At 34.7% G+C, this 14,495-nt stretch overlaps 3 protein-coding genes and 1 non-coding gene across 8 annotated transcripts in view; 3 read left to right on the top strand and 1 right to left on the bottom strand.

The window, feature by feature from the left end:
• Positions 1 to 10,913, top strand: part of LOC125074821 (gastrula zinc finger protein XlCGF57.1-like) — a 40,309-nt gene extending 29,396 nt beyond the window's left edge. Inside the window, exon 5 of one of the 5 annotated variants that reach the window (XM_047686261.1) lies at positions 9,826 to 10,913. In XM_047686261.1, the coding sequence (XP_047542217.1) occupies positions 9,826 to 10,913 (1,088 nt within the window). Of the gene's footprint in view, positions 1 to 299; positions 1,511 to 1,935; positions 3,260 to 3,356; positions 5,029 to 8,496; positions 9,539 to 9,825 lie in introns of those variants that run through there. The other 4 variants (XM_047686265.1, XM_047686256.1, XM_047686257.1 and 1 more) reach the window with 4 other exon arrangements.
• LOC125074837 (zinc finger protein 93-like) lies at positions 6,641 to 8,090 on the top strand. The gene is made up of 2 exons (XM_047686294.1): positions 6,641 to 6,752; positions 6,837 to 8,090. Exon 2 carries the CDS (start codon positions 6,884 to 6,886, stop codon positions 7,970 to 7,972), a length of 1,089 nt encoding a protein of 362 aa, XP_047542250.1. The 5' UTR covers positions 6,641 to 6,752; positions 6,837 to 6,883; the 3' UTR covers positions 7,973 to 8,090.
• LOC125074840 (zinc finger protein 431-like) lies at positions 10,852 to 12,712 on the top strand. The gene is made up of 2 exons (XM_047686297.1): positions 10,852 to 10,928; positions 11,210 to 12,712. Exon 2 carries the CDS (start codon positions 11,248 to 11,250, stop codon positions 12,286 to 12,288), a length of 1,041 nt encoding a protein of 346 aa, XP_047542253.1. The 5' UTR covers positions 10,852 to 10,928; positions 11,210 to 11,247; the 3' UTR covers positions 12,289 to 12,712.
• A 1,701-nt stretch (positions 12,713 to 14,413) lies between these two features.
• On the bottom strand, positions 14,414 to 14,495 carry Trnas-cga. The gene has a single exon. It is a non-coding gene; the product is annotated as a tRNA-Ser (tRNA).

Below are 14,495 nucleotides of genomic sequence, written 5' to 3'. Positions count from 1 at the left end.
TTATTGTGATATTAAATGCACGTAAATGTAAAAATATAAATAAATATATCTGATTATAAAATATCTATTTATTTGTCGTATATAAACAAAAAATATTTATTTGAAACGGGTTTGAATCATTAGGTACTAAGAGTTCCTAAATTTTTATTTATTATTGAATTTTATGTTTAGTATATGCCTTAAAATGTATGCTGAAACAATGAAATGCAATTAATTGTTGCTTTAAAGTATACGAATATGATTAGAAGAATATAGGGAATAAATAGAAGAACCTATATTGGATATTTTTCTATTTTTAGGAAGAAAATATGCTGACATTGAGATTAAACGAGAAATGGACATTAGTATAGAGAATAATACAGACCTCATATCAGTCAAGGCAGAAGGAACTGAGCGGAGAACGGAGGGAAACGAAAGGCGTGCCGCTTTCAGAAAGAACATAAAAATTATCATGAGTTCATGTACGGCGTACCCTTTTAAATATCGAAAAGGAACATATTTATGTTTTTTCTGCAAGAACACGTTTCTGGAACCAGAAAAATTAAGAGAGCATACCCAAAGAGAACACGCTGATTTAATGTTTAAGCTAAAGAAATATGAACCTTTGAAAATGGACTTTGCAATCACATCCTGTAAATTGTGTGGGATTGACATTAATAATTACGTTTCGTTGAAATCACATTTACGTGAGCACGGGAAAGTTCTAGACAGTTCGTACGGTGAATCGATTCTTCCGTACAAATTGAGCAAAGACGAACATTGCTGTCAGGTTTGTGGAAAACGATACGAAATGTTCCTTAGCCTTCATAAACACATGAATGATCACTACGAACATTTCATTTGCGAAACTTGCGGCAAGGGTTTTGCTACAACTCAGCGTATGCTTAATCATTCGCGGACCCATGAACGGAGAGATTTTCCGTGCAAACATTGTGGGGAAACTCTTACGTCATATGCGTCACTTTACGCTCATATAGCAAAAGTTCATCGTTTGAATAAGCGGTACAAATGTCCCATATGCGACGAGAAGTTTGCCTCTTATAAATATAGAATGAAACATTTGAATACGGTACATGGAGAAAAAACGGCTTTATTTCCGTGTCCATCTTGTCCTAAGGTTTTCGATCTTTGCAGTCGACGGACCGCACATATACGGTCCCACCATTTGCAGGAACGTAATCATGCCTGCTCCGTTTGTGGAATGAAGTTTTTTAGTAACTACGAATTGCAGGAGCATAGCGTGAAGCATGTGGGTGCTAGGATATATCAATGTGATGTTTGTAAGAAATCTTATGCTAGATTAAAGACTTTACGCGAACACATGAGAATTCACAATAACGATAGGCGGTTTGTGTGTCCTGTTTGTGGGCAATCGTTTATTCAAAAATGTAGCCTGAAACAACACGTTAGAGTCCATCATCCAATGCAGGTTAAAGCCGATGTTTTTTAAATTATTTATATATAAATCTACAAAATATATTGAAGCATTGTTTTCATCGTCTTTTTAAATAGCCACCTGCTCATAGAATATATAATTAAGGAGTAATTTAATAGCTATCATTTAAAATAAAAAAAGTCATTAATACGATGAATTTAATTAAGTACAGCTTTAGTGTGAGTCAATGCTATTAACAAAAATACGGACTCATATCTACATCTACATAAATTATTTTTTTCTATAGTAATAAAGTATTTATCGACACTTACGTATAGTTTTATTACGCCCACCTTAAAAATATATCAAATAATATTCACAGCCTGAAAGGATAGCGCTATAATCTCAAAAATAAGAAGACTACGATAATGCACGTGCTTGAGCGGGTTTCTAAATTCATATCCGCAATATCGTGTAATATTGCAACAATATTTATATATATTTGCATGTAATTTTTGTATAAATGCGTCACGCTCATGCACGTGTTTTATCATTTTTAGGTGAAATTGTCGGCGATATTGGCGTACTTACTCTGAATGCGGAGGCACGTATAGAGAACGCGAAAAAAATGAAAGACGCTGATGCTATAAAGGCAAAGAAGAAGAATGCGAGTATTTTATTAGAGAACACGAGGATTTGTCCATTTAGATGGATGAAGAATTTATATTTGTGTTTTTATTGTGACCAACAATTTACTGATCCGACTATTTTGAGGCATCATAATAGTTCCGATCACAATTCACAAACTTTGATGCAAATTAAAACGGCACTATCAAGACTAAAAAAGCATGAATTAGTTAAAGCAGACGTATCAGATTTGAGTTGCAAACTATGTATTGCGCAAATAAATAATTTTGAAGATGTAAAAATACATTTAATCGATAAGCATGGTGCCAACTTAGATATTAACTCGCAAGATGGTGTTCTGCCATTTAAAATAACTAAGAATAATTTTCCATGCGCTATTTGTGAAGAGAAATTTGATGAGTTCAAAACTCTTAATCATCATATGAACATACATTACCAAAATTTTATCTGCGAACAATGTGGGTCAGGTTTTATAACACCAGATCGCTTGAGGACTCATGCTTTCTCTCACGAAACAGGTGCCTTTGCTTGTGAAATCTGTGATAAAGTATTTCGTTCTATGAATGCGAAAAATGAGCACTTTGCGACGGTACACAAGAAAGTCAAACGGCATCGGTGTCCATATTGCCCGGAAACATTCCGGAATTACTTCCAAAGGAACAAACATATTTCGACGATACATGGAATGAAATTAAAAGAATTTAAATGTTCATTGTGTCCAAAAGTGTTTACTTCGAGTGGAAAAATTGGTGTGCATGTAAGAACTGTGCATTTAAAAATGAAAAGGCACGCTTGCCATGTGTGTGAATGGAAATTTTATTCCAAATCAGAATTAAAAGAACATATGATTCGTCATGGTGGTGAAAGAAAATTCCAATGCAATATCTGCAAGAAGGCCTATGCTAGAAAATACACCCTGAGAGAGCATATGAGAATACACGAAGATGATAGGAGATTCATTTGCACGATATGTGGTGGATCGTTCGTTCAGAAATGCAGCTTAAAGCATCACGTCAAAGTTAATCATCCATCGGTTAAGACGGATGAATTTCAAAATCTGGTGTCGTGATTTCTGTAATTGGTACATATTCCTGTTCTCGTTGTTTGGGCTAATATTAATATCTTTAGCGACTTTATGTATGCGTTAGTTAACCGTTTACCTAGTTCAAAGTATATTTGTTTCTAAATGATCTTATCTAGATTAAAACAAGCATTATCAAGATATACACCTACGGTTGGGTATGGACTAATCTGCACCTAATTATAACACCTAAATACACTGCATGTTCAAGATATTGGGGTGAAAGTACAAAGAATTTGTTTCTGTTTTTAGGAATGGACTCTATTACGACGGAAAAACAGACGCCGGCAAAACGGATAGTACCACTGTTTCAGGTGGCTTATGATCGAAGCCTTTGCAAACCCTTGGGGACAGTGACAGCTTTTCGAAAATTGCGCCTTAAAAACCAGTCTAAAATGCCTACTTCTCCTGCTGTAAGAAATAATACGCCATCTCGTAGCCCCTCACCAATCTCACTGGAAAGGAGAAGTCCAACGCCAGTCAAAAGTGTGATCTCTGTTATACCGACGCCTAAAATTATGAAAAAGCAGGCGGACTATCGCCAGAATGCATTAACTGTATTTGAATTCTCAACTGTATATCCATTTATTTATGGAAACAATAAATTTAAATGCTTTATTTGTTCTCAACCTTTTCTCGAAACATCTCTTTTGAGACTACATATGAATGAAAATCACACGTTCGCTCCATTAAAGAGATTACTAAATAATCGGAGAGAGAATGTTTTAAAGGTAGATGTCGGCGAGTTGATGTGTAAATTATGTTCGGTAAAGCCGAAGGATTTATTACAACTAAAGTTTCATTTGAAAGAAGACCATCAGAAGCCCATAGATCCAGATTTACAAGATAACATGATACCTTTCAAATTAGAAGAAGAGGGTGGATCCTATAAGTGTGTTATATGTGACCAATTGTTTATAAAAGTCCGAATACTTGTTATACATATGAGCGTACATTTTAATAATTATAGTTGTGAAATTTGTGGTTCCGGATTTATGACGTTGCGACTCTTGAAGAAGCATTTGGAAGTTCACGAGACTGGCAATTTCCCTTGTGATAGATGTAACAAAGTATTCAGTACGACTCATAAGAGATCACTTCATATACGAGGCGTACATCTCAAACAGTACCCTCGTCGTTGTCCGATATGTCCGGAACGGTTCAACTCGAACTACAGGCGAACGATCCATCTCCAAGACGTGCATAATCAATCGACCAGGGTCCATAAGTGTGAGACCTGCGGGCGTGGATTCAATCTTAAATATCATCTGATTTGTCATACTCGATCGGTACACTTGCAGGAGAGGAATCATCAGTGCAAAGTTTGTTTACAAAGGTTCTGCAATAAGGAAACTTTAAAACGTCATATGGTTATACATACAGGCGAAAAAAATCACAAATGTGAAATGTGCGGCATGGCGTTCCTCCGGCGGAAGAATTTAAAAGACCATTTGAGATTACACGAAGTAGTTTAAAAGGTTTAGTACGATTCTCATAGTCGCCGTATTGATTCGTGTCGCAGCGTACTTTACATGTGGTGGAGGAAATTGAACTTATGTACTTAATATTTAAAGTCTATATTCGCAGGCAATCGATGCGGCCGTGTGCGAGCGTTTTTTATTATGCGCGTTCCATCCAAATATGTAATTTAAATATTGGGTACACACATTAAACTTCCTTTACCATTTGTAAAATGGGCTGAAGCGTGATTTGATGCGGAATGGTTACGCGAATCGTACATTATGCTTAAGGTTTTATGTTTTGCTCGGATTAAAATTTTTAGGATTTTCTATATCAGTTGCAAGTATCTTATCTTCTGAAACATCATAACGAGGAACGATTAAGTTTATCTGATTCTATAAAATGAATGTGATTGTGACTAGGACTCTTACAGAATGACATAAAATAAAATACAATAAAATAAAAATAATTAATTCGATAATTTTTTAACAATTCACAGCTAAAATATTATTTATATAATGTAATTTTTTGGACAATAAATGATTTGTTCAAGTTTGTTTTTTTTTAATTAACACAGCTATATCTACTTACCCAATTTAAATTAATCTCTTTGTAAAATATCTTAACGATACATGATCCATGAGTCAGTACAATGACATCTTCATTCTTCTTTTTTAGGCATCATCGTAGAAACAGATTCATCGATTTTATTAAAAGACGATGACGGTCGAGAAATAAAACTTAAGCTTCTAAAGAATCCAATTAATATTGAAAGTCTTATTTGTGAATACGAAGACGATACCGAAGCACAAAACGAACCATTTGAAAAGGATAATATTCAGACGGATAAAAAAATAAATATATTTGAAAAGAAAGAAATTAGAATGAAAAAATTGCCTACTGTTTCCATGTTAAAAGAACCTTTGCTGCTCAATGATATACCAGATCAGAAATGTGGTATAAAGTCAGTTGTCTGTGATGTGAAAACCGTGAAAAATAGGAATTATGGTAACTTAAAAAAAAGAAATTCTTTCGATTACCATAAATGGAAGCAAAATGCAATAACTCTTATTGAATTTTCATATGTGTATCCTTTCATTCACGCCAGTAATAAATATAAATGTTTTGTCTGTGCGAAAGCATTTTTGGAGGCAGTCCTCTTAAGAGAACATTCAACTGGGTTTCATACAATTAAGGACTTCAGACGAGAACTAAATAACAGAGTACGAGATAAAAATCTAAAAGTGGACGTGACAATTATGCAATGCAAATTATGTCAATTAGTTTCTCCTAATATTTATTCGTTAAAAGTTCATTTGAAAGGTCATGGCATAAAAATCGATCCTGATTTTCAAGATAATATAATCCCTTTTAAATTGGAAGAAGACAATTTCCAATGCCAGATTTGCAATGAAACTTATCTCAAACTCCGATTACTGATAATACACATGAGCAAACACTTCAATAACTACAGCTGCGAAATATGCGGATCCGTTTTTATATCTTTACATCTTCTAAAGAGGCATTTGCAAACACATAAGATCGGAAATTATCCCTGTGAAGTATGCGACAAGGTCTTCAGTAATTCTGCAAAACGGACAATGCATATGAGAGGTGTACATCTCAAGCAGTATCCAAGGACGTGTCCGATATGTCCGGAAAGATTTAATTCGAACTATCAAAGAACAAAGCACCTGCGTATTGTCCACAATCAAAGTTCCGAATTATTTAAGTGTGAAACTTGTGGACGAGAATACGATCTTAAGTATCAGTTGTTGGTTCATATAAGATCTGTTCATATGCAGGAGAGAAACCACGAGTGTGGTATTTGTCATTCGAGATTTTTCTCAAAGTATTGTTTGTCCAGACATATGGTGATTCATACAGGGGATAAAAATTTTAAATGTGAGATCTGTGGTAAGGCCTATGCGAGAAGTAAGAATCTGAAAGAGCACATAAAGTCCCATGATGTTGGGGATGTTTCTGCGATTTGTGGTGAAGATTATAATGATCGCACAGCTTTAGCTACACATCTGAATAACTCTAATGAAGTACTTAACTGATTATTTTTAATTATTTAGTACAATGCAAAGAAAATTAATCTCAATTATACTTCATAAATGAATGTTATATACTTTAGCTTATATTAGGCTTAAGCATTTGATAATGAAAAGCAAGCCACGTTAGGTTAGTATCGTTTTTATAGCTTCTGCACTGCACTGATTTGTAGAGAGCTGAAGAAAGGAGTTCTAAAGAAGTTTTTGTTTACAGCGATACCGGGCACTCAGCGGCCGACGCCAAGGACAAGCATTTGGCAAATGACAATATACGAAAGATTAAATGCCGCAACCTTCTTAGAAACAACTACGATCAAACCATTTTTTTATCAGCAAGCAAATTTCAAATGCTTTTATTGCACTGAAGTTTTTCCAGAAATACATTCAGTATTGCAACACACAGCTTTTCATCCGGTTCCGGATAGATCGAGTCTCCTCAAGCAGTATTTAAGGAAAGGCAAACGCGTGATTAAAGTTGATATATCTAATTTGAGATGCAAATTATGCGAACAGAAGTTTTCCGACCTCGATGATATTAGAAAGCATTTGATAGTCATGCACAAAAAGGAATTTAATGCAGCTGGAAACGGTCTCATGGCTTATGACCTGAGTACGAACAATGGTGTTCTCTCGTGTCATAAATGCGGAAAGACCTTCAACTCGTTTTTTCTTCTGAATAGACATATGAATGCCCATTTCAGTGTCGTCTGCGAAACCTGTGGCCTTGGATTCATTTCACACCAGCGTCTCATTAACCACAGGATAGTTCATCAGAATGGTGTGCATAAATGCGATAAGTGCCAAGATATATTCCCGACAAAATTGAAATTAAGGTACCACATATTCAAGAAACACGAAATGACAAATGCGAAGAGAGTGAAACCATTGAAATGTCCACATTGCTTGGAACGATTTTCAGAGCATTATCGAAAGATGACACATTTGAAGGAGGCGCATGGAATAATCTTTACGTTCGAATGTCAAGTTTGCAAAGCGATTTTCCCGACTCGTCGAGCCTTGACGGAACACACAACAAAGCAACATACCCAAAAAATTCAATGCAAAGTATGCGGAAAGTGTTTCGGAACGAAATCGCTTTTGAAGATGCATTCACGTGGACATACCGGAGAAAGAAATTTCTACTGCAACGTATGCCAGAAAGCATACATGCACGAGAGAACTTTACGCCAGCATATGCGAGTACATGGACCTGTTTTGAAGTTCACGTGCTGTGAATGCGGCAGTGGTTTTCATAATCGTAATGATTATAACAAACATATGAAACAGTGGCACCCCCAGTGGCAGTTTAGGACTATTATTAAGAACTTTGGATCTGAACTCGTAAACTGATTTACTGTATAGTTATTTAGGTTTCGAACGGGCTAGTGGTAATACAAGTCACGATTAAATGTTGTGATGAAAATATTGAAAATTAATTTTATTTTACTTGCGGCATAGATTTAGATTTAAAGAGTATTTTCTTATTAATTATTTATTTTCCACCGAATTTTGATTTTACTTTAATAAGTTAATTCGTAGTATATCTGAACATAGGCAAAATTAACATTTAATTACGTACCAAATGTTTTGTGAATTGAACTTAGTTATTTTATTCAAATAACTGAAAAACTTATAATAAAATAAATTACATCAAAATATTTTCCGATTTGAGATAAAAATGAAAAATTTAAAATAATGCTAAAATATTTTGAATTATAATTTAAGCGATTGGTTATTGAGAATAAATTTATATTTTCGTAACAATTTATTTAAATAAAAATATAATTGCTGATTAGAGGAGCTTAAAAAATACGCATAAACAAGTGATCTCAATATGGAGCTATAGATTTAACATGGAAATTTTGCATCCTCAGGACCGAAATCTTCAGGACGTCAAGGAGTACTCACAAGTATCTGGGAGATGACATTATCCGAGAGACAAAACGCGGCGATGTTGCTTGAGAATACAACGATAAGGCCCTTTGTTTATTGTAGATATTTCTTCAAATGTTTTTTCTGTTCCGAGGTACACTCTGAAATAAACGCATTGCTTAGGCATAGCTCTACTCACGAAATGCCCCACCATGCGGATATTCTCAAAGATCTCCTACCAAAAGGGAAACGTACAGTTAAAGTTGATATATCTGATTTAAGCTGTAAAATATGTTTAAAAATTTACCCAAATGTTGACCAAATAAGGAGGCACTTAGAACTTGAACATAATAAAGTGTTCACGAAGTCTGGAAATGGCGTTGTTGCTTATAATTTAAGTTCCAAGGACGGACAATTTTCGTGTCATATTTGTAACAAGATTTTCCAAACATTTATACTCTTAAATCGTCATATGAACGTACATTTTAGTAACGCTGTTTGCGAAACTTGTGGCGCCGGCTTTATGACACATCAACGACTGATTCAGCACAAGGAAATACACGCGCCTGGTGGATATCCGTGCAATCGATGTAATAAAGTGTATACCACACATTCAAATCTAAAATATCACATAGAAAAGGCACATGAAGGCGCAACGAATATAAGAATGCTCAGATGCCCGCACTGCCCAGAAAGATTCAGCGAACATTTTAGAAAATTAAAACATCTAAAAGAAGTTCACGAAATTACTTTTACTTTTATTTGTGATGTCTGCAAATCTATATTTCCAAGTCGTAGAGCCCTCACGACACATACAAACAAATTTCATACTCAAAAAACGCTCTGTGAAGTCTGTAAAAAAAGTTTTAGCTGTATTTCTACACTTAAGAAACATATGGCCTCGCATTCTGGCGATAAGGATTTCGTATGCGAAATTTGCGATAAATCTTATGGGCATGAGAAAAGTTTAAAAAAACACATGAGACTCCATATCCACGGAGAATTCAATATCTATCCTGGGTTAAACACGTAAAAGATTTCCATTCTGACGCTTTAATAAATTCTTGAACATTTAAGAATTGTTGTAATATTGATCTCAATTATAATTTAGAAGATATTCTTAGTTGTATGGTTGTGATTTCTTGTCAGTATTAATTTTACGATTAAATTTTATTTAATTATCGCATCTATTCGTTTGTGTATTTGATTATCATCCTATATAATTAAACAGTATTTTCACGACAGGTAAACTCAATACCTAAATCTTAGTGGGTTATCGTTTGAGTGTATTTTCGTCCAAATACATTCTTAAGATGTTTTTTCTTTCACAGGCGATAGATCGAGATTTGAGACAAGTATTTGGCAAATGACAGTACCGGAGAGAAATAATGCAGCTGTTTTATTAATATATACGACTGTGAGGCCGTTTATATTCATGGGCTCTTGTTTCAAGTGTTTGTTCTGTATGCAGTACTATTCAGAAATTGCTGCTTTATTGGAACATACATCAACACATGAAATACGCGATAAAAGTATTGTTCTAGAAAAGTATATCTCGAAAGGGAAGAGAACTTTACAAGTGGATATATCTCAATTAAAATGTCGTCTGTGCAATCAAGCGTATCCGAATTTAGACGCGATTCGAGATCATTTGAAAATCGAGCATAAAAAACATTTCTTGCCAGCCAGTAATGGGATGACAGAATACAATATGGAGGTCAAGAATGGTTCCTTTATTTGTCATGTTTGCGATAACGACTTTTATTCGTTTGCGCTGTTAAATTCTCACATGAATTGTCACGTAGGTAAGGTTGTATGTGAAAATTGTGGTGCCGGATTCCTTAATCAACATCTTCTGATGAAACACCGGGAAACGCATTTAGCTAAGAAATTTAATTGCCAGCAATGCGAACGAGTTTTTCTTAAAAAAAGTCAATTGAAATACCATAATGAAATCGTTCATAAGGGCAAAGAAAGGGTTAAGTTAAAGAAATGTCAACTTTGTTCCCAAACGTTTAAGGAGCATTATAGTAAAATGATTCATCTAAAACAGGTTCACGGAATAATAAGGAGTTTCCAATGTCATGTCTGTAAAGCAAATTTTAGCACACGACGCGCTTTGACCGAACACACAACGAGGTATCATACCGAGAAGTATAAATGTGAAGTGTGCTCTAAATGCTTCGGAATAGAGTCAAAATTGAAACAGCACATGCGTGGACATACCGGTGAAAGAAATTTTGTATGTCCATTGTGTAAAAATGCGTACATGCACAAAATGACTCTACGAAAACATATGAGGAGTCACAATACGGTTTTTAAATTTGTATGCCCTGAGTGTTCTGCTGGGTTTCACGATAAAAGTGATTACACGAAGCATATGAGACAGTGGCATTCTTGTCGTGACGTTAATGATTGAACTACTAATTAAAATGTATGTCTTTTTATATAGAATATCCTATCTCTACAATTTTGATAGAAATTGCGTTTAACCAATGTTTCTAAATAACTTAAATATCATAATGGCTATAAGAATTTAAGTATTCCTTAATTTATTTTTACTTAAAAGTCTTAAGTTAAGATTTAAAAAAAAGGAAACCAAAGATTGTTAGACGGAGTGACTTGTTCATATTTCGAATGAAATATCTTAGCATGTAGAAAGTGTATACTTACTGATAAATACATTTAAAATATAAAAATAATGTTTTATTTCAGTGACGCCTAGAGATCTACCAAGGAGTAGTAAATGGTCGATGACACTAGCCGAGAGAATAAACGCAGCGCTTATCTTAAAAAACACAACCGTCACACCGTTCACGTACTTACTCTTTCCAAGCTCCTATAAATGTTTATTCTGTGATGTAAAGACTTTCGAAATCCAAACGTTACTAGAACATTCTAGAAGTCATATTGTTCCAAATCACGATGAAATTCTAAAAGATATCCTAAAGAAAGGCAAGAAGAAAATCAAAGTGGATATATCGAATTTAAAATGTAGGATATGTGATCAATCGTTTCTAAGCTTGGAAGATGTTCAGAAACATTTGGCAAACATTCACAATGTTGTGTTCACGGACGCCGGTGTTGGAATGATCTCGTTTAATCTAGAAACGACTGATGAATTATTCACCTGTCACATTTGCTCGAATACATTTCACAGTTTTTTCCTCTTAAACAAACATATAAGCGTACATTACAGTAATGCGATGTGCGATTCGTGCGGCAAAGGTTTTTTGTCTTACCAACGATTGATGACGCACATGGAAAGCCACCGCAACGGAACTTATCCCTGTGAAAAATGTAAAAAAACCTTCCCAAGTATATCAAAACTCAAGTACCATAATGATAAGTTGCACGGAACTTTGGGCAAAGTGAAGTTGGCCAAATGTCACAAATGTTTGGCGAGATTCGAACATCATTACGAGAAAATAAAGCATTTGAAAGAGACTCATGGCATTTCTTTTAATTTCACGTGCGATACTTGCAACTGCGTTTTCAAAACTCGACACTCATTGAATATGCATGTCGTCAAGAATCACACACAGAATATCGCGTGTGAAATGTGCAAGAAGACATTTTCAGAACGGTACCATTTAAAAAAGCACATGGCTACGCACAGTCAAGAAAGGAATTTTGTATGTCCATTGTGTAAAAAGTGTTATAGATACGAGAAAACACTGAAACAACATTTGAAAATACATAATCCGGAATGGAAATATTCGTGTTCCATCTGTTGGACAAGTTTTTCCAATAAAATCGATTATAAGACCCATAAAACTGCAATGCATTCATAGAATTATTTATTTTAATCCCTTTGTGTTCAATGATACATATTTATTTTGTTGTTATATGTACAAGTCTTTTCCAAGTGAGCGTAGCTAAAATGATTCAAAATAACAAGGAATATGAAAATTTCTCCGCTGTAATTTCTCTAAAATATCTAGTCAGGAAATCTATTTATGTTGAAAAACATTAATGCGCTTAATTTCATTGATTAAATAATAGCTATGTTTTACACGACGGACGTATGAGGTCCGAGTATTTTGCTCTTCTAAGAGTTTACTCGTGGAATGAACTAGAAACACGATAAACTAAAGTGCTCCTAAAATGTTTCGATATTAGATACCTACATGTATTTTGTTATGTACTTGCAGGTTTAGTAAGAAGATATACCGAATATCTAATATTAAAATATTTACAACGGTGTTTTATTTACTTTTCCCCCACAGCTTTTTATTTCATAGACAATTTATCTTTATCGTATGGGCCACCTGATGCTAAGTGATCACCATCGCTCATAGCCAATAGCGCTGTAAGAAATATTAACCATTCCTTACATCGCCAATGTGCCTCCAACCTTGGCCACTTTCTACCTTGGGAACTAAGATGTTATGTCCCTTGTGTCTGTAGTTACACTGGTTCACTCATCCAAACCGGAACACAACAATACCCAGTACTGTTTTTGGCGGTAGAATATCTGATGAGTGGGTGGCACCTACCCAGACGGGATCCTGCTACTAAATATCTAACTACAACAGTGAATGTTTTACTTACATGAATAATATATTTGACGGATGATGAGCCTCAGCCTCATCGTTATGGTCCATATTTAGGTTTCAGCAGTGGGCGTCGATGGGTAGTGTTGGCGCAACGAAACACAGTAAACCAAATGAACTTGTTTATTGATTAAATTAATTTAGTTGTGTCTTGGAACGCGCGTCGGTTTAAATATTCGACCGCACTGGCCGGCTGCTGCTCGAGAAGTGTCGAGTGCGCCGCTCAGCCGGTGAATCGTTGACTCCGTCGAGCGCCGACAGAGGGCGCTAGCGCTCTAATGACATTTCGATGTCAGTATTGCGACAAATTTATATATATCTAATTTCACAAGTATTATTATTATTATTATCTGTACTGTAATGTTCACTGGCTCACTACTACACGCAATAGGGCGCAAGCGCACATCCCATCTGTGCGATGACTAACACCCGACTCCCTGACCGACAGTAACCCCTTCCCTCCTCGTGTGCATGAGTCAATGTATAATATCTATTGCATAGATACAAACACTACATGTGCCTTTTCGCATCATTTGAATATCAATAAACACGAAACTATTTATAGCTCTGTAATAGAAGTATCTTTATATTCTGCTATTCCAGATACCATTTCGTTATTTTTTATTATTTTCTATAAATATAATAAAATTGGAGTGTATGTTTGTTATATTAAAATAACCAAAGTACACATACCAAAAAACCATTTTTTAAAATTTTTGTGTCTGTCTGTGTGTTTGTTCTTTAATTCAATTTAAGGTATAACTTTTAATTGACTGAATCGTATTTTTTATCATTTTATAAGTTCTATTGGTAGGAATGTAATCATTTTATTTGCACGAACACTTATTGAATATTCACTACAAATATTTTATTGGTTAATTCTATTTTAAGTTTTTGTATGTATACTGAAAGATTTTTAAATTAAATTGATACCGATACATTGTAAACACGTCGCCATAGTTTGGAACTCAGATATTATCTTCCTTGACTGTCGTTACATTAACAGGTGCTGTTTGGTGGTAGAATATCAGATGAGTGGGTGGTACGTTCCCGAAAGGGCTTGCACAAAGCCCTAACCACTAGTATTGTAGAACAAAGTTCGGCATTTTTGTAAAAATAGTACATGTTATTGTTAAAATTAATTGTCGTCTTTTCCATTAGTTACTCTTTTTTAATATTTTTACGAGGGTTTGGAATTTAATACTTAACATCTAGCGTCGTTAGAACACTTTAAAAAGACGTCGTACATGAAAATAACATAAATTTAATATTTGTTTTGTTTTTTTTTTCACTAATGCTAGTGTATTACACAACGTGCAATATGAATTAAATATTTTTTTTAAAAATAAAATACAAAAAATCTCGCAGCCGGTAGGATTCGAACCTACGCTCCCAGAGGGAATCTGATTTCGAGTCAGACGCCTTAACCACTCGGCCACGACTGC

The sequence above is a fragment of the Vanessa atalanta genome, chromosome 28, assembly GCF_905147765.1.
Source record: "Vanessa atalanta chromosome 28, ilVanAtal1.2, whole genome shotgun sequence".
Lineage (NCBI taxonomy): Eukaryota > Metazoa > Arthropoda > Insecta > Lepidoptera > Nymphalidae > Vanessa > Vanessa atalanta.
Note: the sequence above shows the minus strand (reverse complement) of the source record. Positions and strands in the feature narration are given on the sequence as shown.